Genomic DNA, 27,424 nt, shown 5'->3' on the forward strand with positions numbered 1-27,424 from the left:
AGATCCCGAACATGCCCCAGAGATTTTGTTCACCCAGCAGCATTTGCTGGCCGCCTGCTTTGCGCCAGGCACTGTTCTAGGTGCTGGGACACTCCAGGGAATGAAATCCTCCCGGAGCTTTGCAATCTAGCCTCGCAAGGCATTCTGGCGTCTGTTTTCTCATGACCACCCTGTGAGGAGCCAGAGCAGCCAGAAATATTTGGGTCCATTCGCGGTTGTGGGTACTAAGGTACAGTGAGGTTTTAAGGCCCTTACCCAAGGGCACACCCCAATAAGTGAGTATCCAAGGCTGAGTCCAGCCTTTGCCACAAAAGGCATCCTCTTAGGGTAGAAAGTCAGCTCTGGTCCCATAGACCCTTCCCCAGAACAGAGTCCTCTGGGCCTGAGTACAGGAGGAGGGCTCGCTGTGGGGCTGCATCCTCTCCTCTCCCTCTCGGGGATTTAGGCCCCTGCTCATGATGGTTTGCAGTCTCTCTCATTAAACCCATGAGTGGGCTGGGCGCAGTGGCTCACGCCTGTAATCCCAGCACTTTGGGAGGCTGAGGGTGGCAGATCACTTGAGACCAGGAGTTTGAGACCAGCCTGGCCAAAATGGTGAAACCCCCGTCTCTACTAAACATACAAAAATTAACCAGGTGTGGTGGTGCGTGCCTGTAGTCCCAGCTACTCGGGAGGCTGAGGGAGGAGAATTGCTTGAACAAGGCAGGCGGAGGTTGCAGTGAGCCAAGATCACACCACTGCACTCCAGCCTGAGCAACAGAGTGAGACTCCTTCTCTAAATAAATAAATAAAGCCATGAGTGTTCGTGCTTATACGGGGCAGGACTGTATTCCTCACCCAGACATTTGGTGAGCAGGGCAGTAACAGAGGAAATTAAAAATACAGCCCCTCTAGCTGCCAGAGTCCCTGCCCTGTGACCACCACCAGCAAAAAAACATGGGGCTCATCAGTCCAGTCACTCAACAAATACCCGTTCTTTCATGCAGCCAGTATATGCCATGCAGGGCAGAGATGCACCTATCTGTATATGTAGGGCCTGGCGCACAGAGGTCCCTAGCACATGGTTGCTGTTGTTACGGTTAATGATCACCTAGCCCTGGTCATCCAGCCTCATCCTCAGGTGGAGAGGGAGGTCGGGAGGGGGGTGGGGGGATGGACGATGGTGACAGTGACTGACAGCCTGGCTTGCCCTGAGTCTAGACTGAGGGCTGGGCACAGTGGCTCACGCCTGTAATCTCAACACTTTGGGAGGCCAAGGCAGGAGAATTGCTTGAGTTCCAGGAGTTCACTACTAGCCTGGGCAACAGAGTGAGACTCTGTCTCAAAAATTAAAAAAAGATCTAGGGAGCTGGGTGCGGTGGCTCACACCTGTAATCCCAGCACTTTGGGAGGCTGAGGTGGGAGGATCACTTGAGGTCAGGAGTTCAAGACCAGCCTGGCCAACATGGTGAAACCCCATCTCTACTAAAAATGCAAAAATTCACCAGGCATGGTAGCATGCACCTGTATTCCCAGCTGCTTGTGGGGCTAAGATGGGAGGATCGCTTGAGCACAGAAGGTTGAAGCTGCAGTGAGCTATGATTGTGCCACTGCACTCCAGCCTGGGCGACAGAGAAAAGAAAGTAGTCTGAGGCTGCAAAGAACAGGATCCTCAGTGCTGTCCCCCTAGGCCCATAGACCAGACCCTAAAGCCTGCAGAGGGATTGGGCAGAACCTGTGGTACCAGCCACCCACACTACTGTCGGACCTTGGAGGACCAGAGGCGTCAGGCGTCAGGGTGGAGACAGGCATAGCACTTGGAGTCATGTGCAAGTTTCCAGGGTGCAGAGTCCTTTTGGATCCACGTGGATTCTCCTCCTCCTCCTCTTTCTCTTCCTCCTCTTCCAGAAGGCTCTCCCAATCTCCCCAGTCAGAAAGCAGCCACCTCCCAGTCTGGTGAGGTTCCCGCTGGATGATTTGCCCTGTCTTCCTTTGGTACTCCATGGAAACTGGAATTTTAAGGAACTGGTAGATAAGTCAGGAATGCTTAATGTCAACCTCAGTTACACAGCGTGACTTTGGGCCTCAATTTTCTTAGCTCTAAAATCCAAGTCTTGGCTGCCTTGTCTCTGACTCTGTGCAGAGGACAGCAGCCACACTGGAGTTTTTTGTTTGTTTGTTTGTTTGTTTTTGAGACTGAGTCTCATTCTATTGCCCAGACTGGGGTGCAGTGGCACCATCTCAGCTCACTGCAACCTCCGCCTTCCAGGTTCAAGCAATTCTTGTGCTTCAGTCTCCTGAGTAGCTGGGATTACAGGTGTGCCCCACTACACCCGGCTAATTTTTGTATTTTCAGTAGAGACAGGGTTTCACCATGTTGGCCATGCTGATCTCCAACTCCTGGCCTCAAGTGATCCGCCCGCCTCAGCCTCCCAAACTGCTGGGATTACAGACGTGAACCACCACGCCGGGCCCACACTGGAGATTCTTGAGATTCTGAAAGGGGCAGGTTCCCTGGGAACTCAGAGAGTTTCTAATTTCCACCTGGAGTTCCCCTCAGTCCTAGAGGTCTAATAATTTATGTGACTTGAAACGATTCTAGAGCATTCTTTCTTCTATTTTTTTTCCCACAGGTGGTCGGTTTCTGGGTCTGCATGGCTCAGTAGAGGATGAAGTCCAACCCCCCACGCTCCTCCCTAGAGGCCTGCAAAGCTGCAGGCCAGGGTGAGAAGAGCTGCCCTGTCTGCCAGGCCTGTGGAGAGGTCTCAGGTCCAAGGTCTGGCTCAGGGTCTGAGTCAAGGCCTGCACCAAAGCCTGGTGCCATTCCAGGGCCTGGACTGGGGCCCAAAGCTATTCCAGGACCTCAGGCGGGTTCTGATACTGTTCCGAGGCCTGGTGCTATTTCAGGGACTGGACCAAGTCTAGGGCCTGGGCCAGGAGCTGGGTCCGTACCTGGGCCAGGAACTGGGTCCGTACCTGGGCCAGGAGCTGGGTCCGTACCTGGTCTAGGAGCTGGGTCCGTACCTGGGCCAGGAGCTGGGTCCGTACCTGGACCAGGAGCTGGGTCGGGACCTGGTCTAGGAGCTGGGTTGGGACCTGGTCTAGGAGCTGGGCCAGGAGCTGGGTCTGTACCTGGGCCAGGAGCTGGATCAGTACCTGGGCCAGGAGCTGGGTCTACACCTGAGCCAGAGCTAGGGCCTGGGCTCAGACAGGGGTCTGGGACTGGGCCCAAACCCAGTGAGTCAACAACAACCCCAACACCAGCGCCGCAGCAGAAGACTCAAGCCAAACCCACAAAGGCTGCCAGGCAGAAGGTTCTAGTGACTGGAGGAGGAGGCTACCTGGGCTTCAGCCTGGGATCCCACCTAGCCAAGAGCGGCACTTCCGTCATTCTGCTTGACTGCCGCAGACCCCAGTGGGAACTGTCCCCGGAAACCAAGTTCATCCAGGTACAAGGAACAAGGGTCTTAATAGACTGGGGCAGTGGTGATGGTCAGGGGACAGTGTTTGATGTGAAACCTGTGGTGTGGAGTTTAGGGGCACACTGTTTGAAGCCAGACTGTTTGAGCTATAGCTCTGGCTCTGGTGCTACCAGCTGGGTAGCTATGGTCACAGAAAGGGGACAATAGTAACCAACACCTACTTCACAGGGTCTCATTGGGAGTTGATGAGACAGTGCACATAAACCTAGCACAGCCCCTGTCACCTACAGAGCGTGATGAATGAGCACGGGATGTTGCTCACGGTGCCCTGTAGAATCATTTAGTGAATCCTGCCCCACCAGCCTTTCCTGATGCTACAGAGGCTTGGCCTGGGCTGGGTCAGGGGGCCAGTTCTGAGACCAGGCAAGGTGCAGAGGTGTTATCTCTTGCCTTGGACTTGAACCCCCTGCCCTCATCTCTTTTTCCTCTGGTGCAGGCTGATGTCCGAGATGAAGAAGCCCTGTACCGTGCCTTCGAAGGGGTGGACTGTGTCTTCCACGTGGCTTCCTATGGAATGTCCGGGGCTGAGAAGGTGGGCTCCTCACACACAACACCTGGAGTTAGACAGAGTGGGGTTCCAGTCCTGGCTCTGCCCTCACACCCATGCATTCCCTATCATGCTTCACCTATTGTAGGAGGGACTTGGGCTATTCCCACCCTGCATCCTGCATCCATGACACCAAATACCAGTTCTGCCATTTTTGTTTGTTTGTTTTTTTTTTTTTTTGAGACTGAGTCTCACTCTGTCACCCAGGATGGAGTGCAGTGGCGCAATCTCAGCTCACTGCAACTTCCATCTCCCAGGTTCAAGTGGTTCTCCTGCCTCAGCCTCCTGAGTAGCTGGGATTACAGGTGCCACCAACACGCCCAGCTAATTTTTGTATTTTTAGTAGAAACAGGGTTTCACCATGTTGGCCAGGCTGGTCTCAAGCTCCTGACCTCAGGTGATCTGCCCGCCTTGGCCTCCCAAAGTGCTGGGATTACAGGCATGAGCCACTGCACCCGGCCCCATTTCTGCCATTTTATAACTGTGTTATCTAGGGCAAGTTTATTTAACCTCTTTGATCCTCTTTCATCATCTGGAAAGTGAGGATATTACTATTGGTAATATCACAACCTCTTCAGAGAGCAATGTAATAGTATCCACCAAAACATATGTATACCCGTTGCCTCAGAAATTACACTCATTTGTGTATTTGCAGCATTGTTTTTAATAACAAAACACCAGAAATAACCTATCAGTTGAGGACTATTTAAATAAATTGTGTTTTAGAGTCAAATTCTATGCAGCCATTCAAAAGAAAGAGGTAACTCAAAGTGTGCAGATTAAAAAAACAGTTTCCAAGGTGCAAAGCAGTGTTTGGCATTCTCCTGTTTGTTTCCAAAAAAAGCTAAAGAAACTATTTATTTCTATAGTCACACATGCTTATATGCTGATATTAATAAGAATAGATTATCTCGAGAAACACTGGAAATTTAACAGTGGCTGCCTCTGGGGAGGGAAAAGGAAGTTTTGGAATCAGGAGTAGGAGGGAACCTTCTTTTTCACTATACACCCATTTTACTGTTTGAATTGTTTTTAACCTTGATCGTGTTGCCTATGAAACAAAAACAGCCACAACAAGAATAAATATAGAGCCAGGTGTGGTGGCTCACACCTGTAATCCCAGCACTTTGGGAGGCCAAGGTGGGAGGATTGCTTGAGCCCAGGAGTTCGAGACCAGCCTGGGCAACATAGTGAGACCCCTATCTCTATTTAAAAATAATAAAAGTAAATTTTATTATTTTTATTTATTTATTTATTTTTGAGACGGAGTTTCGCTCAGTCACCAAGGCTGGTGTGCAGTGATATGATCTCAGCTCACTGCAGCCTCCACCTCCCAGGTTCAAGCGATTCTTCTGCCTCAGACTCCTGAGTAGCTAAGATTACAGTTGCACGCCACCACACCTGGCTAATTTTTGTATTTTTAGTAGAGACGGGGTTTCGCCATGTTGCTCAAGCTGGTCTCAAACTCCTGACCTGAAGTGATCCGCCCACCTCGGCCTCCCAAAGTGCTGGGATTATAGGCATGAGATACCACGCCTGGCCAAAAATTTTTAAAAGAATAAATATAGGCTGGAAGCAGTGGCTCATGCCTGTACCCCCAACATTTTGAGAGGCCAAGGCAGGTGGATCACCTGAGGTCAGGAGTTTGAGACCATCCTGACCAACATGATGAAACCCCATCTCTACTAAATACAAAAACATTAGCCAGGCATGGTGGTGCATGCCTGTAATCCCAGCTACTTGGAAGGCTGAGGCAGGAGAATCATTCAAACCCGGGAGGCAGAGGTTGCAGTGAGCCAAGACTGTACCACTACACTCCACCTTGGACAACAAGAGCTAAACTCGGTCTCAAAAAAATAATAATAATAAATATAGCTTAAAAATAAGCATGGAGCTCATCTCCTGGTGTGATGAGAATTAAATGAGATCATGGATCAGGAAGTTCTTGCCCTGTTCCTGGCCCACAGGAGCCCTCACAGCGGCCTAATTTTTGTTTTTCACATCCCAGCTCCCTCATGAGGGCCCAGCCCATATAACCATGTTCACCTTACAGATAGGGAAACTGAGGCTTTGAGAGTAGGAAAATGACCCAACAGGTTCTGAGCCCATCTTCTGTGCCAGGCACTGTACCAGGTCCTCTCAAGTGTCTTATTGAGTCCCGCCCACCACCCAGGGGAGGAGGTTGGCCCTCACTTTACAAATGAGGTTGCTGAGGGACAGATGTGTGGGCAGAACCTCCTCTGGCCACCCAGGAAGATGGTGGCAGAGCCAGGCACCCACACTCCAGGTGGGCCTTCGGGATCCCTGCCTCTGAACTGAACATCCTGCTGCCCTGTCCCACCTGACCCCAAGCTCAGCCTTCCAGCCTCAGCAAGAAGGCATGGGTAGCACCATGACTTTCTCACCTGTCTTGTCTTTTAGCTGCAGAAAGAGCAGATTGAGTCTATAAATGTTGGAGGCACCAAACTAGTGATTGATGGTAGGTGCTCAGAGCCGGGTATGACCTGCTGTGCCTCTCCCCCCCTCTCCCTTCTCCTGCTGCAGGCCTGGCTCCCAGGGTGTAGGGTCAAAGGGAGGGCCTGTGGGCAGCGCATCCTTCGTGCACTGCAGACCTCCCCAGGGCCCTGCATGGGTGTGTCAGTGTGGCCTTAGCATGTCTGGGAACATGGGGACCAGAGTTACCTCTCAGGGCTTAGGGACTGGAAAAAGAAAAGTTGCCGAAGCTGGCTGGGCGTCGTGGCTCATGCCTGTAATCCCAGCACTTTGGGAGACCAACAGGGGTGGATCACCTGAGGTCAAGAGTTCAAGACCAGCCTGGCCAAAATGGTGAAACCCCACCTCTACTAAAAATACAAAAAATTAGCCAGGCGTGGTGGCGGGTGCCTGCAGTCCCACCTACCTGGGAGGCTGAGGCAGGAGAATCGCTTGAATCTGAGAGGCAGAGGTTGCAGTGAGCCGAGATCGTGCCACTGCTCTATAGCCTGGGTAACAAGAGCAAAACTCCATCTCAAAATAAATAAATAAATAAAATTTAAAAATAAATAAATAAGTCTGGGCGAGGTGGCTCACGCCTGTAATCCCAGCACTTTGGGAGGCCGAGGCAGGTGGATCACCTGAGGTCGGGAGTTCGGGGCTAGACTGACCAACACGAAGAGATCCCATCTCTACTAAAAATACAAAATTAGCGGGGCGTGGTGGCGCATGCCTGTAATCCCAGCTACTCGGGAGGCTGAGGCCGGAGAATCGCTTGAACCTGGGAGGGGGAAGTTGTGGTGAGCCGAGATCGCGCCATTGCACTCCAGCCTGGGCAACAAGAGTGAAACTCCGTCTCAATAAATAAATAAATAAACAAACAGATAAATAAAAAGTTGCTAAAGCACCAAAATCGCAGACCCATGTGTGGGCTGCCTGGGCATGTCCTGCCTTATCCCGTATGTCTTTGATTCTAGAGTGTCTTTTTCTAAGTCTCCATCCAGTGAGACCTTCTTCTGACCTGTCTCTGGCAAGGTAGCCCAGGGGTCCAAGCCACAGTGAGAAAGAATAAGGAGCAGACCTGGCTCCCAGGGGCCCACAGAGCAGGAACTTGACCTGCACCCTAAGTTAAGGGCAGGAGACTCTTCCCTCCTGAACAGCTGTAGATTCTGGGAGGGTCCCGGGGGTCCAAATTGTGTGTTGAAAACTTGGTAGAGATCTGCATGACACCTCCTCAGCCGACTCTATGCTCACTTGTGTCCCGTGTGTGTCTGTGTCTTTGCATGTGTGTGTGTGTTTATTTGTTGCTATGTGCACCTGCTGCTGCAGTCTGTGTTCGCCGGCGGGTTCCAAGGCTCATCTATACCAGCACCGTCAATGTTGCATTTGGAGGGAAGCCCATAGAGCAGGGCGATGAGGACTCTGTGCCATATTTCCCACTGGACGAGGTACCTGTCTTCCGGGAGAGGTGGGCAGGACCCGCGGGCCCGGGACCCACAGCTCAGAGGGGAGGGATGGGTGGAAGCAGGGTTGGTTTCACAACTCAGGATACGTCCTAGCAGGAAGGGGCCCCCAAAACTGGGTGGCATCAGCACTCTCCTGTTTCAGTTGGTCACACCTGCAGGGGCATTGAAATCAGACAGGTCTGGCCTTAGCCTCAACCTGGCCACATTCTACCCATGTGACCCTGACCCTGAGCAAATCACTTAAGCCCTTTGAGCCTGTTTTTTTTTCTTTCCTTTTCTTTTCTTTTTTTGAGACAGAGTCTCACCCTGTCCCCAGGCTGGAGTGCAGTGGCGTGATTTTGGCTCACTGCAACCTCTGCCTCCTGGGTTCAATAGATTCTCCTGCCTCAGCCTCCCAAGTAGCTGGGATTATAGGTGCACGCCACCACAACCAGCCAATTTTTGTATTTTTAGTAGAGACAGGGTTTACCACGTTGGCCAGGATGGTCTCCATCTCTTGACCTCGTGATCTGCCAGCCTCAGCCTCCCAAAGTGCTGGGATTACAGGCGTGTTGTTTGTTTTGTTTTGTTTTGAGACAAGGTCTTGCTTTGCTCTGTCACTCAGACTGGAGTGCAGTGTCATGATCTCAGCTCACTGCAACCTCTGCCTCCCGGGTTCAAGTGATTCTCCTGCCTCAGCCTCCCCAGTAGCTGGGACTACAGTCGTGCGCCACCACGCCCAGCTAATTTTTGTATTTTTAGTGGATACAGGTTTCATTGAGTTGCCCAGGCTGGTCTCGAACTCCTGGGCTCAATCGATCCTCCCTCCTGGGGCTGTCAAAGTGCTGGAATTACAGGCATGAGCCACTGCACCCGGACAAGCCTCTGTTTCTTCAACCCAGCATGGTAACACTATCGCCATGGGGTTGTGCAGAGCAGGAAATAAGATAACCGATGTGAAAATGCCATGTGAACACAAAAGAGCCACGTGTAGGTAATTCATCCAGCATGTGTCCAGCATCAGCCTTGCAAGGACAGGTGTCTGGGGCTGGCAGGAGCCTCCCTGAGTCGGCTGCCCCTGGTCATTGTTACTGCTCCGAACCCAGTGCTCCTCTTCTCCTGTGGCTCTGGAAGGAGATGTACTGTTCTCCCACCCAGGGGGAGAGGAAAGGCCATGGGGCTCAGGGCCTGGCCATATCCCAGTGGGAGTCCCCAGGGAAGGTGCAGCCCTGGGGCTGGGCAGGCATTGCCAGCAGCATTGCTGACCCTCTCTGGTGGTTCTGTTTTTCCTGGCCTCTGGCAGCACGTAGACCACTACTCCCGAACCAAAGCCATCGCCGACCAATTGACCCTCATGGCCAATGGGACGCCTCTCCCAGGTGAGTATCATGGGGCTCTGCTTGTACCAAATGCACCTGCCCACTGCTGCCTCCTCCAAAATACATGTGTGATTCATGCTAACATGTGTCTGAGGCCCACCTTCCTTCCAAAGGACGGTTTCCCAGGGCCTTACCCATTCATCATTCAGCACATTCTGAGCACCTGCTGTGTGGCTGCACCCCACCAGGGATACAGCCCAGAAGAAGTCAGGCCCAGTGTCTGCCCTTACATAGCTCACAGCTAGGTGGGGAAGAGACTTGAGCAAACCCAAGTCTCTCTCTTTTCTCCTGCACAGGAGTCGATCCAGCTTTAGGGGCCCTCTTTAGACAAAAGAGTACCAAATTATGAGTGTGGAATGAGATATAACACTTTGGAAGGTCCTTGCAAGGGAGAGGCCCAAAAGCTCAAGCTTCAGCAACTTCCCAGTAGAGTCTACCTTGGCTGTCTTAGTTATTTATTTGTTTTAGAGATAGGGTCTTGCTCTGTTGCCCAAGCTGGAGTGGAATGGCACAATCATAGCTTACTGCAGCCTCAAACTCCTGGGCTTAAGTAATCCTCCTGCCTCAGCCTCCCAAGTGGCTGAAACTGCAGGTGTGTGCCACCATTCCAGGCTTATTTTAAATTTTTTTGTAGAGATGGGGTCTCACTATGTCATCCAGGCTGGTCTCAAACTCCTGGCCTCAAGTGATCTACCTGCCTCGAACTCCCAAATGCTGGGATTACAGGCATGAGCCACCATGCCTGGCCTTGGCTGCCTTTTTATATTGCCTCTTCTGGTTATAGATGAGTAATAGTAGAACGCAAATAGTCCGTATTTCTTGAGTGCACACTACATGCCAGGCCCTATTTTGCATGCAATTTTTTTCTTTCAAATACAATTATTAATCTCTTATTTTTTTTTTCTTTGAGAAGGAGTCTTGCTCTGTCACCCAGGCTGCAGTGCAATGGTGTGATTTTGGCTCACTGCAACCTCTGCCTCCTGGGTTCAATAGATTCTCCTGCCTCGGCCTCCCGAATAGCTGGGACTACAGGTGCATGCCACCACACCTGGCTAATTTTTGTATTTTTAGTAGAGATGGGGTTTCACCATGTTGGTCAGGCTAGTCTAGAACTGCTGACCTCAAGCGATCCACCTGCCTCGGCCTCCCAAAGTGCTGGGATTACAGGCATGGGAGTCTGTGAGCCACCACACCCGGCCCCATTCTTTATTCTACTTTTCCCTTTATTTTAATTTTATCTCATTTTTTTATGGATTCTCCTCCCACAGGTTGCTAACTTTATATGCAAAGGTCTGATTAACCCTTCACAGTACCCCTTTTAGGTAAAAACCATAGATATCCCTTGCTTTCTAAGCTTCAGAACCAAATTTATTCAAATAAATTTCGTGCTATCCAAATTATCACTATTTGGGCCGGTACAGTGGCTCACGCCTGTAATCTCAGCACTTTGGGAGGCGGAGGTGGGTGGATGGCTTGAGTTTAGGAGTTCGAGACCAGCCTGGAGAACATGGCAAAACCATGTCTGTACAAAATATATATATATGTATATGGGCTACGTATATATATGTGTGTATATATATATATATATAGCTTTCTAAAATTCAGAACGTAAAAAGAATCAGATAACTTGGTTTCCCTTCACTATCAAAACTATCTAAACTTGAGAGCCAGGTGGATTTGGAGAGTCGGAGGCTTAAAAATTATAATCCTCACTGGGTGCGGTGGCTCACACTTGTAATCCCAGCACTTTGGGAGGCTGAGGCGGGCGGATCACAAGGTCAGGAGTTCAAGACCAGCCTAGCCAATATGGTGAAACCCCGTCTCTACTAAAAATACAAAAAAATTAGCTGGGCATGGCAATGCATCCCTGTAATCCCAGCTACTCAGGAGGCTGAGGCAGGAGAATCCCTTGAACCCAGGGAGCAGAGGTTGCAGTGAGCCGAGATCGTGCCACTACACTCCAGCCTAGGAGACAGAGCGAGACTCCATCTCAATAATAATAATCCTCAATGTACAGGTGAGAAAACAGACAGATGAACTGACGTCACTCAAGATCATCCAGCTGTTAGGTGGTAGAGGTGGGATTTGAACCCCAGGAGAGTTTAACACCAGAGCCTGGGGCCTAATCACTGTGCAGTGCTGCAGCCCCAGCTGAGCAGGTCCCTGAGCATCAACTCTTTTCCCTAAAATCTTCCCCACCCCCAGCCCCCACCCCACTCCCCATCACCCTGGGCCAGTTAGGCCTGGACCCCTGATTCCAGTAGAAATATCCAGCTGTTCTCCCAGGAGTTTCAACCTTGTGCAGTTGAATAATATTTTCTCTACCTGGGGCCTCTGCCAGCCAGCCCAGTAGCCTGTACTCTAGACACCTAATCCTCCAGCCAAGAATTATTTATATGAGCATCTGCAGCTTTCCATGGTCAGGAGAGTCATGGATACCCTGGCCCTCCGTGAAGTAGCTGTTCAATGCCCCGCCTGCCAACATCAGCTGCAACCCGACCTCCCCCCACTATGCCCAGGTGACCCAGAGTTTAAAATTAGCTGCAAGCTGTTTACAGGAAATCTCACCCAATATCTGCCTTCCAGGAGTCCCGCTGCAGTCACCTGGGGTCATTTCCACTCCCTACTATCCAAGCGGGTTCCTGAAACTGTTCTTCTGACTCGGCGCAGAGGTCCGTAGTCCTGGGAGCAGAGTCCTGAGGCGTGCAGATCCTAGCTCAGTGTTAATGCAGTTATGTCCTCCCGTCTTCTGTCTCTGGGTGTGTTAGTATCCTGTGGCAGCTGTGACAAATGATGCCACCCAAACTTGATGGCTTAAAACAATAGAAATGGGCCGGGCATGGTGGCTGACACCTGTAATCCCAGCACTTTGTGAGGCCAAGACGGGAGGATTGCTTGAGCTCAGGAGTTCAAGACCAGCCCGGGCAACATGGCAAAACTCCATCTCTACAAAAAAATACAAAAATGACCTGGTGTGGTGGTGCACACCTGTACTCCCAGCTACTCGGGAGGCAGAGGTGGGAGGATCACCTGAGCCCAGGGAGGTCAAGATGGCAGTAAGCTGTGACCCTCTCTCAAAAACAAATGAACAAAAGACAATCGTTTCTTCTCTCACCATCCTGGAGGCCAGAGTCTGAAATCAAGGTGTCTGCTGGGCTCAAGTAGGCTACACTCCTCCCTTTTTTTTTTTTTTTTAGTCTCCCAACCACTTGGGAGACTAAGGTAGGATGATTGCTTGAGCCCGGGAGGTTGAGGATGCAGTGAGCCATGACGCACCACTGCATTTCAGCCTGGGTGACAGAGTGAGACCCTGTCTCTAAAAATAATTAATTAAATAAGTCATTTTAGGCTGGGCACAGTGGCTTACGCCTGTAATCCCAGCACTTTGGGAGGCTGAGGTGGGTGGATCACCTGAGGTCAGGCGTTCAAGACCAGCCTGGCCAACATAGCGAAACCCCTCCTCTACTAAAAATACAAAAATTAGTGGGGTGTGGTGGCGGGTGCCTGTAATCCCAGCTACTCGGGAGGCTGAGGCAGGCGAATCACTTGAACCTGACAGGTAGAGGTTGCAGTGAGCCGAGATCGTGCCATTGCACTCCAGCCTGTGCGACAGAGCAAGAATCTATTAAAAAAAAAAAGTCATTTTAAATATTTTCTAAAACTCTTTTTTTAAAAATAGTTATAGTGTTCTATAGCACTATATAGTGACTATAATTAACAACTATTTATTGTGTATTTTCAAATAGCTAGAAGAGTGGATTTTTTTTCTTTGGGACAGGGTCTCGCTCTGTCACCCAGGCTGAAGTGTAGTGGCGCTATCATGGCTCACTGCAGCCTCAAAGTCTTGGATTCAAGTGATTCCCCCACCCCAGCCTCCAAGAACATTGGGCCTGTAGGTGCACACCATGGTGCCTGGCTAATTTTTTTTTTCTTTGTCAGAGATGGGGGTCTCGTTTTATTGCCCAGGCAGTAGATGTGAATGTTCCCAAGACAAAGAAATGTATTAATAGATATGCTCATTACCCTGATTTGATCATTACACACTGTATGCATGTAGGTAAAAACCTTAGGTATCCCTTACGCTCTAAACTTCAGAGCCAAAACATCACACCTTACCCCACAAATATGTACAATTATTATATGGCAATAAAAATAAAAGAAAAAATTTTTAAATCTTAAACATGAATTATGAGGATAAACTGAATACTTTGTAGGTGTTATTTTATTTTATTTTTTAATAAATAGTAAAGACTCACTATGTTGCCCAGGCTGGTCTCGAACTCCTGGGCTCAAGCAATCCTCCTGCCTTGGCCTCCCAAAGTGCTGGGATTACAGGCGTGAGCCACTGCTCCCAGCTAGTAGTAGGTGTTCTTAAGACAAGACTGACATATGTCTGTGGCAGCCCTTCAGACTGTAACCCCAGACCGCCCCAGGAGATACATGTTCACCTGCTTCTGCCATTTGGGTCCCTCCAGTGGAGAATTTGGGAAGCCCTAGATTGAGCTCTGTCAGGGTCTGGGGAATTCCGCTGAGATAGAGCAGTGAAAGGGGTACAGACCCCGGCTCTTTCCTTTCTCCATTGATTGGAAAGTGTAGCAGCTGCTGCCACTTCCAAAGCACCCATTTTCCATGTGAGGAAACCAAGGCTGAGTTGGCTAAAAGACAGGGTTCACTGTTTGCCTTACTGCTGAGAAGCGGAGGTATTAGTGGAAACGGTGTGGACTTCAGGTCCCCATCTCAGCTCCACTGCGCTGATCTGTGTGACTGGAAGCAAATCACATCCTTCTCTGAGTTGTGGTTCTTTTATCCATAGGCAGGGTTTATAACATCTCCAACCTTGGCGTATCAGAGCACCAGGAACATAGAAGGACCTCTCTGAGAGTCCTTATCTCTTAGATATCTATTATATAGTCCTTATCTATACATAAGGACCTCTCCTGGTCCTTATCCAACTGCTGATTAGAAAAAGGAGAGAACAAGGCCGGGCGCGGTGGCTCATGCCTGTAATACTAGCACTTCAGGAGGCCAAGGCGGGTGGATCACCTGGGGTCAGGAGTTCAAGACCAGCCTGGCCAACATGGTGAAACCCTGTCTCTACTAAAAAATACAAAAATTAGCTGGGCATGGTTGTGGGCACCTGTAATCCCAGCTACTTGGGAGGCTAAGGCAGGAAAATTGCTTGAACCTGGGATATGGAGGTTGCAGTGAGCCAAGATTGCGCCACTGCATTGCAGCCTGGGCGGCAGAGCAAGATTCCGTCTCAAAAAAAAAAAAAAAAAAAAAAAAAGAAAGAAAGAAAGAAAAAGAAAAAGGAAAAGGAAAAAGAGAGACCAAGAGCTATGGGCATGAGGGCATGTGCATCTATGTGCATCTGTAAAATGGGCACAGTAGTACTCTCAAGGGGCATCAAAGAAAATCACTCTGCCGAGTGCTTGGTAAACAGACCGGCCGTGCAGATGTTTGCATCTGGCTCTTACCTTTGTGACTGCACTGTGAGCAATGGGAGGGCAGGGACCATTTATTGGTCATCCTTACATTCTTCATAGGATCCATCCAGGGTGGGGGGCAGGGGGATTGGAGGTGGGAGTGAGACTCTGAATAGTGTCTGTTGAATGACTGACTGACTAAGAGAATAATAAATTGAACGAGGAAGCCCCTGGGCCGGTCTTCCCCTCTAGCCTGTCCAGGTAAGCACCAACAGATGGAGGTGGCCTCTCTCTCCCTCTCCCTGTGGGCTGCTCCTCCCCTGACCCCTGACCACGCTTCCCTGTGTGCTAGGAGGAGGCACTCTTCGGACGTGTGTGCTCCGGCCTCCAGGGATCTACGGCCCTGAAGAGCAGAGGCACCTGCCCCGTGTGGCGGTACGTCATCCCCGCCTTCAGGACCCAAGTCAGAGAAGGATCCTGGCTGAGGTGCACACTGGTCGGGCCCTCCCAGCCCCTGGTCCCTGCATCGGTCTCGAGGCTAAGTGTCCTGAGCCTGGAACCCTCAATTCTACAAGATGTCCCTGCCCCCACTGGTCCACAGGCCCCTTGGAGCTCCTGGCAGGAACAGAGCTCTCAGAGTGTACCAGCCAAGCCAAGGCACGGGTAGAGGAGCCATAGAGCTGTGACCCCAAAAAGGCAGAAGAGAGCCTGTTGCCCTCACTCCCATGTGGGCTCCCTGAAGCCTGGATGGTTTATTCCATGCTGAGAGCACAAGTGTCTTCATACAGAAAGCCTCTAAAGGGTTGGGTGCCAGAAATACAGCTACAAGGGGCTATAGGCCCTGTCCTCGAATTTCTCAGGGAGACAGACACCACAGTCACAGCTTCAATGTGGGGAGGGCTGTGGAGAGAGGAGCACAAGATGGGCCTGGCAGGGGAAACCCAGGAGGGCTCCCTGGAGGAAGTGATGTCTGTGTTGTTTGAAAAAAGAAAAAGGAATTAACCAAGGAAATGAAGTGGTAGAGAGAAGATAGGCCAAACAGAGGGGACAGCTTGGGCACAAACCTGGAAGTGAGAAAGGTCATGATTGTTTTAGGAAGCAGCAAGAGGTCCCTGTGGCTGGATCTGATCTGGGAGTACGGGATTATGAGGAGCTAGAGTTATTGGCGGGGAGAAGTTCCAGTCTGCAGTTTCAGAACATTCCTCTGCTTGGCTATATGTCTTTTTGTTTACAGTCAGGGTCTCACTGTATCACCCAGGCAAGAGTGCAATGGTGTGATCATGGCTCACTGCAGCCTCCACCTCCTGGACTCAAGCGATCCTCCTGCCTTCTGAGTAGGTGTGACTATAAGTGTGCACAACCATGCCTGATTGACTATTTTTATTTTTTGTAGAGATAGGGTCTCATTATGTTGCCCAAGCTGGTCTCAAATTCCTGGCCTCAACCAATCCTCCTGCCTCAACCTCCCAAGTTGCTGGGATGACAGGCGTGAACTACTGGACCCAGCAATCATTTTTTTTCTTTTGAGTTAACTGGGTTCTTAAGGAATGTGGTCAACCCCAGTGACTCTCTCCCCATTCATTTATTCATTCATTCAACGAATACTTACGAACTTCTAGTATGTGCCCCGCACTGTTCTAGGTTTGAGGACAGATCAGTGAACAAAACAGATGATTCCTGTCCTTGTGGGGTTTATCTTCTCATATGAAGAGACAGATAATGAACATGTTAAATTATAAGGTATGTTCAGGCCAAGTGCGGTGGCTCATGCCTGTAATCCCAGCACTTTGGGAGGCCGACAGGGATGGATCAATTGAGGTCAGGAGTTCGAGACCAGCCTGGCCAGCATGGTGAAACCCTGTCTCTACTAAAAATACAAAAAATTAGCCAGACGTGGTGGCGGGCACCTGTAATCCCAGCTACTCAGGAGGCTGAGGCAGGAGAATCGCTTGAACCTGGGATGGGGAGGTTGCAGTGAGCCGAGATTGTGCCATTGCACTCCAGCCTGGGCAACAAAAGCGAAACTTCATCTCAAAAAAAAAAAAAAAAAAGATTCCAGGCACTGTGGAGAAAAAGAAAAAGTGAGGTAGGGTGAGGGAATTGGGCTTGTCAGGTAGTCACGGGGGGACTCATTTAGAAAGGGACATTTGAGCATCCACTTGACAGAGGTGACAAAGTCTGAAAGGCTCTTCCTCCAAATACCTTCCAGACAGTGGGAACAGCTCATCCAAAGCCCTGAGATGGGAACCTGCAGCAGTGTCCAGGAAGAGCAAAGGGGCGGTGCAGCTGTGGTGGAGCGAGTGAGGGGGTTTGGTAGGAGATGAAGTCACAGAGGAGCTGGGGCCAGATCAGGAAGGGTTTGACAGCCATTGTCAGGACTTCAGCTTCCAGCCTAGCAGGATGGGAGCCCCTGGAAAGTTCTGAGCCGTGGAACAACATGGTTGTACTTAGAATTTTTAAAGGTCCTCCTGGTTGGGCATGGGAGCACATGCCTATAATCTCAGCATTTTGGGAGGCTGAGATGGGAAGATCCCTTGAGCCCAGGATTTCAAGGCAGCAGTGAGCTATGATTGCACCACTGCACTCCAGCCTGGGTGACACAGGGAGACTCTATCTCTAAAAATAAAAGGATCCCTGGCTGAGCACGCTGGCTCATGTCTGTAATCCCAGCACTTTGGGAAGCTGAGGAGGGAAGATTGGTTGAGCTCAGGAGTTCAAGACCAGCCTGGGCAACATAGTGAGATCCCCGTTTCTACAAAAAAATTTAAAAAGTATCCAGGTGTGGTGGTATTCATCTATAGTCCCAGCTACTCGGGAGGCCAAGGCAGGAGGATCACTTGAGCCCGGGAGTTCGAGGCTGCAGTGATTGCACCACTGAACTCTAGTGTGGGCAACAGAGCCCGACCCTGTCTCTAAAAAACTATGAAAGAATCAAAGGATCTGGCCCGGCATGGTGGCTCACACCTGTAATCCCAGCACTTTGGGAGGCCGAGATGGGTGGATCACCTGAGGTCAGGAGTTTGAGACCAGCCTGGCCAACATGGTGAAACCCTGTCTCTACTAAAAATACAAAAATTAGCTGAGCGTGGTGGTTTGTGCCTGTAATTCTAGCTACTCAGGAGGCTGAGGCAGGAGAATTGCATGAACCCAGGGGATGGAGTTTGCAGTGACCAAGATCTTGCCACTGCACTCCAATCTGGATAACAGAGCAAGAATCTGTCTCAAAAAAAAGAAACAATCAAAGGATCTGCCTGGCTGGGCAGAGAACAGACTACAGGGGCTGAGGGTGGACAGAGGGGGACCAGTTAGGAAGCAACTGTGGTGTCCAGGTGAGAGGAGGGTGGCTGTCAGAGTAGCGAGAAGCTATCAGATTCTGGACAGATTTTAACAGTTGAACCAATTGGATTTGCAGGTGGGTTGGACATGGCGTTTAAGACAAGGGGGAGTCAAAGGTGGCTTTAGGGTTTTAACCTGAGTGGTAGAGTGAACTGACTGGTCCACTGGGAAGGGAGGGAGGAGCGGGGTGGGAGAGACGATCAGATGCTTGCTCCAGGAGCTGGTGAGTTTGAGTTTTCTGTTAGACAACCCGTTGCTGATATTCAGAGAGCATTGGATACATGAGCCTGGAGCAGAGGGGCCTGACCTGGAGCTAGAACCTGGGGAGTCATCAGCATCTAGACGGAATGTAAAGCCACACCGGACACAAGCCTGTTTATCACCCACTCCTCTCCACCAGGGCCACATCAAGAAGAGGCTGTTCATGTTCCGATTTGGGGACCGCAAGGCACGGATGAACTGGGTCCACGTACACAATCTGGTACAGGCACACGTGCTGGCGGCCGAGGCCCTCACCACGGCCAAGGGCTACGTGGCTGTGAGTCCCCTCTGATGCCCCCAACCACCTTCCCCACAGGGCTGCAGGCAGAGCGCCCCATCCCTAGGGGATTTCTGGATGGCACACAAGATTTCCCTCCAACTTAAGAAGGCTGGTGGGACTCTCAGCCCAGGGGAGCTTGGGGGAAGCAGGTAGGTGGGGTGCGGAGTTCTTTATAGAGCATCTTTAGCTCTTCTCTATGGCCATGTGAGGTTGGCGTTGTTGATCCCAGAATAACAGCTGCCAGATGCTAAGCCTCCACACATATTGTCGCATTTAATCTTCACAGTAGTCCAAGAAGGAGATCCCATTATTATCCTCCCATTTCTCAGATGAGGAAACTGAAGTACAGAGAGGTTAAGCAACTCCATGGAGGTCACACAGCTAGTCAGTGTGGTCGTCCTGGAATTCACAGGGAATAGTTCACGTGTGTCCTCAGGTATTGGAGCTGCTCCAGAGAACTCAGGGTTGGAGCAGCTGCTGGGAGCCATCTGGAAGGGTGGGGCAGGCTGCTGGGGAGAAGGCTGACCGTCCCCTCCCACATGTCCCCTTCAGAGTGGGCAGGCGTACTACATCAACGATGGGGAGAGCGTCAACCTCTTTGAGTGGATGGCCCCACTGGTAGGTGCACAGATGCCCACCCACCCCGAATGATCATTCTGGGATCCCTGACCTTCTCTTCCTTTTTATTTTTTTTTAAATTTTTTGAGACAGAGTTTTGCTCTTGTCACCCAGGCTGGAGTCCAGTGGTACAACCTCGGCTCACTGCAACCTCGCCTCCCAGGTTCAAGCAATTCTCATGCCTCAGCCTCCCGAGTAGCTGGGATTACAGGCACACGCCACCACGCCCAGTTAATTTTTTGTATTTTTAGTAGAGATGGGGTTTCACCATGTTTGCCAGGCTGGTCTCAAACCCCTGACCTCAAGTGATCCACCCACCTCGACCTCCCAGAGTGCTGGGATTACAGGCATGAGCCACTGTGCTCGGCCTGCGGCCTTCTCTTCTTGTCCTTTTCAATTTCCAAAAAGCCAGAAGATTTCACGTTAAAAACCAACTCTTTGCCCAGTGAGGCGGCTCACATCTGTAAGCCCAGCACTTTGGGAGGCTAACACGGGAGGATCGCTTGAGGCCAGGAGTTTGAGACCAACCTGGGCAACAAAGCGAGGACCCCTGTCTCTGCAAAAATAAAAATTCAACTAGGCAGGCATGGTGTTGGCACACCTGTGGTCCCAGCTACTTGGGCAGCTGAGGCGGGAGGATCTCTTGAGCCCAGGAGTTCAAGGCTGCAGTGAGCTATGATTGCACCACTGCACTCCAGCCTGGGTAACAGAATAAGACCCTATCTCTAAAAATCAATTTTTTAAAAAAATACCTCTGGCAACATTGGAACTGGCTGGAGCCCTTGAGGGGCGCCATGTGTTCCTCAGTTACCTGCAGTTCCCTTCCACCCTGCTTCCAGGCGTTTGTTTTGTTTCATTTTTTTGAGACAGTCTCACTCTGTCACCCAGGCTGGAGTGCAGTGGTGCAATCTCAGCTCACTGCAACCTCTGCCTCCCAGGTTCAAGCGATTCTCCTGCCTCAGCCTCCTGATAGCTGAGATTACAGGTGCACACCACCCTGCTCGGCTAATTTTTGTATTTGGCTAATTTTCGTATTTTTAGTAGAGACAGGGTTTCACCATGTTGGCCAGGCTGATCTCGATGCTTCCAGATTTATGTTGGCTTCTAGCCCTGTGGAGTTTTGCTTGTGAGCCACCCATTATGTGTTGAGGCTCGGAAGGAGGCATGTGGAAGAGACAAAAGTGCAAGGGAGGTGTTTGGCTTTGGGGCCTCCCCACACGGCAGCCCGGGAACTCTGGTGTCCTCTCTGAGCAGCCCAGACTCCTAGCAGCCAGGCTTGCCTGGAAGGGGTAGACCAGAAAACCCAGGCTAAAGGACACAGGTTTCCTCCTGACCTGGAAAGTTTTTATGCCAGTGAAGAGTTCACCTTATCCCATGCCAGCCCATTTCTGCTGCATATCCTACCACCCTCCACAGAAAAGTCAATTCTGGAAAAATCAGATTCTACATAAATGCCTTGGAGTGTCTCTAGGTATAGACAGATGTAGGTGATAATTAAATGATGTGAATGATCCCAAGTTAAAAAGCTACCTGGTGGGTGTAATGGCTTATGCCTGTAATCCCAGCACTTTGGGAGGCTGAAGCAGGAGGATCACATGAGGCCAGGAGTTCAAGACCAGCCTGAGCAACACATCAAGACCCCTGATTCTCTGCAAAAAAAAAAAAAAAAAAAATTTTTTAACTATCCCATGCTTTCAATTCCTCCTTGGGTTTTCTGGGTCAAGGTGCGGATTTCATTTCAATACTGGCACAGGCCTGGGGTTGGCTGCAGGGTCTGCCCCCTGGGGTGGGTTGGTGGGGAGACAGGAGGTACCTCTGCTGGTCCCCGGTAGAGGGAGCATGTGGTCTTTCCACACCAGCCCCTGAACCACTTGTTCTCACTCCAGGTCGTGTTTCTTTGCAGTTTGAGAAGCTGGGGTACAGCCAGCCCTGGATCCAGGTGCCTACTTCCTGGGTTTACCTGACAGGTAAGGAAAGGAGTGTGCATAGTAAAGCCCTCCATGTGCCAGGTGTACCTTGCATTGCCTTAATTGAAACTCAGGGGCCAGGCACAGGGGCTCACGCCTGTAATCCTAGCACTTTGGGAGGCTGAGGCAGGCAGATCACCTGAGATCAGCAGTTCCAGACCAGTCTGGCCAACACAGTGAAACCCCATCTCTACTAAAAATACAAAAATCAGCCGGGTGTGGTGGCGCACGCCTGTATTCCCAGCTCCCTGGGAGGCTGAGGCAGGAGAATTGCTGTAACCCAGGAGGCAGAGGTTGCAGTGAGCCGAGATCCCGCCACTGCACTCCAGACTGGGTGACAGAGTGAGACTCTGTCTCAAAAGAAAAACAAGAAAAGAAAAAGAAACTCAGGCAGGACCAGGAGTAGGGTGAGGACAGTGAGGCACTGTGGTCACAAAATTTAAGGAGGCCACGCAGCAGCTCCAAGCCTGAGTTTGCACTTGGCTGGTGCCGGAAGCAAGTGCCTCCTTAAATTCCACACCCTAGGTGTCTCACTTCCCTCACCCTAGTCCCACCTGCAAGGCAGCTGTGATGGGCCCATTGTAAAGATGAGGCGACCCGAGGCTCTGAGAGGTTAGTGACTTTCTCAAAGTGCCACAGTGAGAATGCGGGAGAGGCGGAGAGGCGGAGAGGAGGAATTCACAACTGGGCTTGGTGGGCTCTTTGTGGTGCTGCTGGGAGGTCTCATGCCAGTCAGGAGGAGAGAGAACCCTGGGGCTGTTCTGTCCCCCAAGGTCACCCTGAAGTTAGGGCTACTTTAGGACAAACGGAGGCTCCATTTTGATCCTAGATTCTCCTCCTGTCCCTGAAGGTCAGTCTCTGCTCCCACCTCCACCCCCGACAATGCGTCTTGGCTGCTCCCCTTCCCTCTGTCCCCAGCACCCATCCAATGGCCTCCTCCCAGCTGGAAGGCAGAGCAGCCTTCAGACATGGAGTGACCAGCCTGAGGGGATGGTGGCCCTCCAGTCCCAAATAGCTGTGTTCCAGGGACTCCTTGGCAGGATCTCTTGTGTTTTAAATGCATAGAGTGGCTTGCCATTAAAAGCAGGGGGTTGCAAATTTTTGTTCACCAGGGAACACATGCAGGGCAACTTCTCATGCACAGCATTGCCGCAGTGATTGGTACTCCCAGCCCTGAGCCACGGCCGATGGCACTTGGAGAGGATTGTAAAGGCGTTCCCAGTTCCCAGTGGGCTAACAGTAATTCAGTGCTTCTCAACCAGGGCTGCACTGCACAGTCACCTGGGAGCTTTTAAAATAGAGAAATGTCTCAGCCACACTACTGACCAATTAAATTGGGATTAGCAGGGAGGAAGCGGGAGGAAAGCATCAGTATTTTTTATTTTTTTAGAGTTAGGGTCTTGCACTGCCACCCAGGCTGGAGTGCAGTGGCATGATCATAACTCACTGCAGACTCAACCTCCTGGGCTCAAGCAATTCTCTGCCTCAGCCTCTCAAGCCTCTAGGACTACAGGCTCCTACCACCAGGCCCAGCTAATTTTTATACTTTAGTAGAGATGGGGGTCTTGCTATGTTACCCCAGCTGGTATCGAACTCCTGGCCTGAAGCGATCCTCCCACTTCAGCCTCCAGAGTAGTGGAGGTAACAGGCATGCACCTCCATGCTGGCTATTTTTAAAAATTTTTTAGAGATGAGGGCGTCTCACTTTGTTGTCTAGGCTGGTCTTGAACTCCTGGCTTCAAGAGATCCTCCCTCCTCAGTCTCTTCTGCTGGGATTACAGGCATGAGCCACCACACCTGGTTCTCACCAGTATTATTTTTAAATTGGTCCCACATGCAGCCCAGTTTGAGAACTGTTACTCCAACCTCTTTCTCTCCTACTCCAGAGAGCATTGGAGTAGAAGTGAGAGAGAGATTATTATATGGATAACTTTGAATCTGTTCAGATTTATTTAAAAACTTCAGTCGTTCATTTTTTTTTTTTTTTTTTTTGACAGAGTCTTATTATGTTGCCCAGCCTGGAGTGCAGTGGTGCAATCTCAGCTCACTGCAATCTCTGCGTCCTGGGTACAAGCGATTCTCCTGCCTCAGCCTCCCCAGTAGCTGGGATTACAGGCATGTGCCACCACGCCCGGCTAATTTTTGTATTTTTAGTAGAGACAGGGTTTCACCATGTTGACCAGCCTGGTCTCGAACTCCTGATCTCAGGCAATCCGCCCGCCTCAGCCTCCCAAAGTGCTGGGATTACAGGCTTGAGCCACTGCACCCAGCCTGGTCATTTAATATTAAAAACAAGTTACTTGTGACATATTTCACAGCTAAACAAGGCACCCCAGCAAGGGCTGCTGATTTAAAGGAATCCAGTGACTTCTGCAAAGTGACCTCTAGCAAAGCAAATGGTGTCCCCCATTGATTTGTCCCCAAGGGCCTCCCTGGAGTTTGCATAATGTGAGGCCCCTGGTCACTGGCCCCCTCCTTCCCTGCAGCGGCAGTTATGGAGCGCCTCCATCTGGCCCTGAGACCCATCTGCAGCCTCCCACCGCTGCTCACTCGGAGTGAGGTAAGTGGGCTGCTGTTATGGGACCTAGGCCCTGCTCCCCATCCCTCCCTTCCTACCTCTCCCCACCATCCCCACTGCTGCCACTCCTTACCCCTTTGACACCATGATGACACATGCTTGTCTGAAGTCTCAGAACTTTCCATGTGGGCCCAAAGCTGGTGCTAGCTCTGTTATGATCACCCCAACCTCTGGGCTTTTGCTGAGGCTGTGCTTTCTGGGTCTGAAATGTGACAGCTCCAAGCCCATCCATCATCACTGTTTCTTCATTCATAAGCATCTTGTCTTTCCAGCCAGACTGGAGGTTCCCAAAGGCAAGTTTCAGGCCATTCACTTCTTTGAATGTTACCAATCCCACCAACTCTCAACACATACACACACACACACAACAGCCTGGTGGTCCTAGGCTCATAGTTCATGCTTACTGAATAATGAGTATATATTAAGTCCCTACTACATACAGAATATAATTATTTTTATGAGACAGGGTCTCACTATATTGTCCAGGCTGGTTTCAAACTCCTGAGCTCAAGAGATCCTCTTGGCCAGGTGTGGTGGCTCGCACCTATAATCCCAGTGCTTTGGGAGGCTGAGACAGGAGGATCACTTGAGGCCAGGAGTTTGAGACCAGCCTGGGCAACATAGCAAGACCTCATCTCTACAAAAAATTTTAAAATTAGCCAGGCAAGGTGATGCATGCCTTTAGTCCCAGCTCAGGTGGGGGATTACTTGAGCCCAGGAGTTCAAGGCTGCAGATTGCACCACTGTACTCCAGCCTAGGCAACAGATGGAGATCCTGCCCCTAAAAACCAAAAAAAAAAAAAAGATTCTCCCCCCTCAGCCTTCTAAATAGCTGAGATTACAAGCATGTGCCACCATGCCTGGCTCAGAATACTATTCTCATAATAATGATGATGCAGGTTTATATTTGCTTAGTTAAAAGAGAGGATGTTTTCATCACAGATTGTAAATAGAAAAGTAATCGGTGGTATTTGAGGTTATTTGCAAAAATCCTTCCAGTCCAGTCGGGCACGGTGGCTCACACTTGTTCCCAGCACTTTGGGAGGCTGAGGCGGGTGGATAACCTGAGGTCAGGAGTTTGAGACCAGCCTGGCCAACGCAGTGAAATCCTGTCTCTACTAAAAATACAAAAATTAGCTGGGTGTGGTGGCACATACCTGTAGTCCCAGCTACTCGGGATGCTGAGGCAGGAGAGTCGCTTGAACCTGGAAGGTGGAGGTTGCAGTGTGCTGAGACCACACCATTGCACGCCAGCCTGGGTGACAGCACAAGACTCCATCTAAAAAAAAAAAAAAAAAAAAAATTACTTCCAGTCCACTCTCCTTTTATTGTCTCTGATGCCCTGCTAAGTTAAAAAGGTCAAAAAAAATCGTGATCTCCATTTTATGATGAAAAATTGAGCACTAGGAAAATTATTGATTTGTCCAAGGCCACACCATACTGGAACTGGCTTCAGACTCCATGTTCAGTGCTCTTTAACAAGGGGAGTCAGAGGGGGAGAGTGGAGAATGGGCCACAGAAAGAAGTAGTCACCTATGGCTTCTCCTTTGAGCCATCCGGATCAGTGAAGGAGAGAATAAGATGATACTGACAATCTCTTGAGTTGTGACAGTATGCCAGGCACTGTGCTTTATCTCATTTAACTGAGTTGTAGACGACATTGTCCTCTCCATTTAGAGAGGAGGAAATGAGACACACAGTGAAATAACCTGCCCGTGATCACTCACTTAAATGGTAGAGCTGGGATTTGAACCCAGACCTCAGTGATTTCAAGCTTAACCATTAGCTTGTGAAAATGCATCAGGAATCACATCCACATAAAATAGCTGCCAGGGTGCAGCTGAATTGTGGTCAGGCAGGGACTTGGCTCCTCTCCCTCTTGTTTAACTTGGGGATTTCCTTGTTCAGCTCAGGGGCAATGTCCTTAACTGTGGAAGTTCCTTGGCTGTGGCTCGGGTACCCTCTGCTGGTCAATCTGTGACACATCAACCAGCCCTCCAGTTTGACTTTATAGCCTTTTATGCATTTAACATAAATGTTACCAGGCACTGTGCTGAGCAACGGAGGCAAGAAGACATAGTCCTTGCCCTTAGGGAGCTCCTAGTCCAAAGGGGAAGACAGCCCACTAACCAGGCAACTCAACACTGTAATTAGAGCCATTCTTGGGAAAATCGCGAGAAACTCCAGTGCACACAGAAGGGGCGCCTCAGCCAACTCTGAGGAAGTCAGAGAAAGCTTCCCAGAGGTGACATCTAGAGACATCTAGGTGTATTAGGGACCCTGCTTATCTAGCGTAACTCAACTCCTGTGCTCCCCAAAGCCCTGCACTTACTGACTAGGACAAAAAGGGACAAATACTGGCCTCTCTCCTCACCCCCCATTAAGCATCCAAGACCACAGGTTTGACCCCAGGAGCTGTTTCAATGCCATGGGAGAATCCAGCAGCTGGTGGATTCTTCCCCAGGGTCCGGCTGAGGAAAAAGAGAGGAAGAAATGAGTCAGGTGGGAGAGCATCTCCAGGTGCCAGCACAGCAGGGTAGAAATTAGGCTAGAACCTGGCTCCCCTGTGCGACCCCAGGCAAGTCACTCAACCTCTCTGACCTTTTTCCAAGTATGCACAGAACAGATAGTGCTAGTACCACCTGAGAGGATTAAATGAGGTAGGGCATAGAAAGGATTTAGTCCAGGCCAAGTGCAGGGTGTGTGTTCCTTAACTGCTGATAGCTATCATTACTACCCTTCAAACCAGTGGGCCCCAAGCCATCTGGCAGCAGGGGAAACACAGCTTAGACCCTGGAGAGCAATTAGTTCTGCATAATCGAATTCCTCTCTTAGGGAAGCTTAGTTAATAAGCGAGGGCATGAAGGCTGCGACTGGGGCCCTCCTGGTCACAGTTGGTCTGGGGTTGGGGGCAGGAAGCCAAGGTCGTTTCCTGCAGATGTTTCTGGCAGGCGTTCACCTTCTCCTAGCGGATGCCTAAGAATGTATCAAGGGCCTCCTGAGTCCCAGCACCGTGCTAGGCCGGGAAGATGAGTGTAGAGGTGAGACCTTTGCTTCTTAGGGACCAAGGAGTTAAATAGGGTGCGAATTCAGCGGGGCTGGAGGGGGCGACGCAAAGGCGGCACCCTCCAATAAAAATGAACATGTAAGGAAGAAAGGAAGACCTCTCTAATGAGGGCATCGCAGGAGCAAGACGCTGCACTCGGGTCCTTTTATATCGCTATGTAATGGAGGAGAAATCCCTGCCCTCTCTTTTCCCTTTCCGTAAACAACGAAGTAGAGGATGTCCTCCTCCCACGAGCCCCGCCCTCGGATGCCCCGCCTGTCCCCGCAGGTGCGCAGCGTGGCCGTGACGCACACCTTCCAGATAGCCAAGGCCCGCGCCCAGCTCGGCTACGCGCCGGATAAGTTTAGGTTCGCCGACGCCGTGGAGCTATACGTGCAGTCCACGACCCGGCGGCCCCGCGGCTCCACGGCGCGGACCCTCCTGCGGCTGCTGCTCGGGCTGCTGCTGTTCCTCGGCTTGCTCGCCCTGGCCCTGCACTTCCTAGGCCTGCAGCCTCTGCACGCCGCCGTGGAGCGCCTGTGACCGTCCGCCGTCCGCCGCCCGCCAGGGTCGGCCCCGCTGCACCCTCGCCCACGCCCGGCTCCCTG

The 27,424-nt window shown here is 50.8% G+C and overlaps 1 protein-coding gene across 1 annotated transcript; it reads left to right on the forward strand.

Moving 5' to 3' along the window:
• Nucleotides 1-2,570: 2,570 nt before the first annotated feature.
• Nucleotides 2,571-27,424, forward strand: SDR42E2 (short chain dehydrogenase/reductase family 42E, member 2). Its single transcript, XM_016928700.4, has 11 exons — nucleotides 2,571-3,428; nucleotides 3,898-3,993; nucleotides 6,430-6,487; nucleotides 7,810-7,928; nucleotides 9,229-9,304; nucleotides 15,083-15,165; nucleotides 18,467-18,604; nucleotides 19,160-19,225; nucleotides 21,129-21,192; nucleotides 23,679-23,752; nucleotides 27,105-27,424. Exons 1-11 carry the CDS (start codon nucleotides 2,649-2,651, stop codon nucleotides 27,357-27,359), a joined length of 1,809 nt encoding a protein of 602 aa, XP_016784189.2. The 5' UTR covers nucleotides 2,571-2,648; the 3' UTR covers nucleotides 27,360-27,424.

Source organism: Pan troglodytes, chromosome 18 (genome assembly GCF_028858775.2).
Source record: "Pan troglodytes isolate AG18354 chromosome 18, NHGRI_mPanTro3-v2.0_pri, whole genome shotgun sequence".
Classification (NCBI taxonomy): Eukaryota; Metazoa; Chordata; class Mammalia; order Primates; family Hominidae; genus Pan; species Pan troglodytes.

What these genes read in the sequence shown, in the direction of transcription:
- SDR42E2 (XM_016928700.4), top strand. Translation starts at nt 2,649, where the DNA reads ATGAAGTCCAACCCCCCACGCTCCTCCCTAGAGGCCTGCAAAGCTGCA. An exon ending in CATATTTCCCACTGGACGAG is followed by an intron (nt 7,929 to 9,228) that starts GTACCTGTCTTC and finishes GGCCTCTGGCAG; the next exon opens with CACGTAGACCACTACTCCCG. An exon ending in CGCTGCTCACTCGGAGTGAG is followed by an intron (nt 23,753 to 27,104) that starts GTAAGTGGGCTG and finishes CTGTCCCCGCAG; the next exon opens with GTGCGCAGCGTGGCCGTGAC.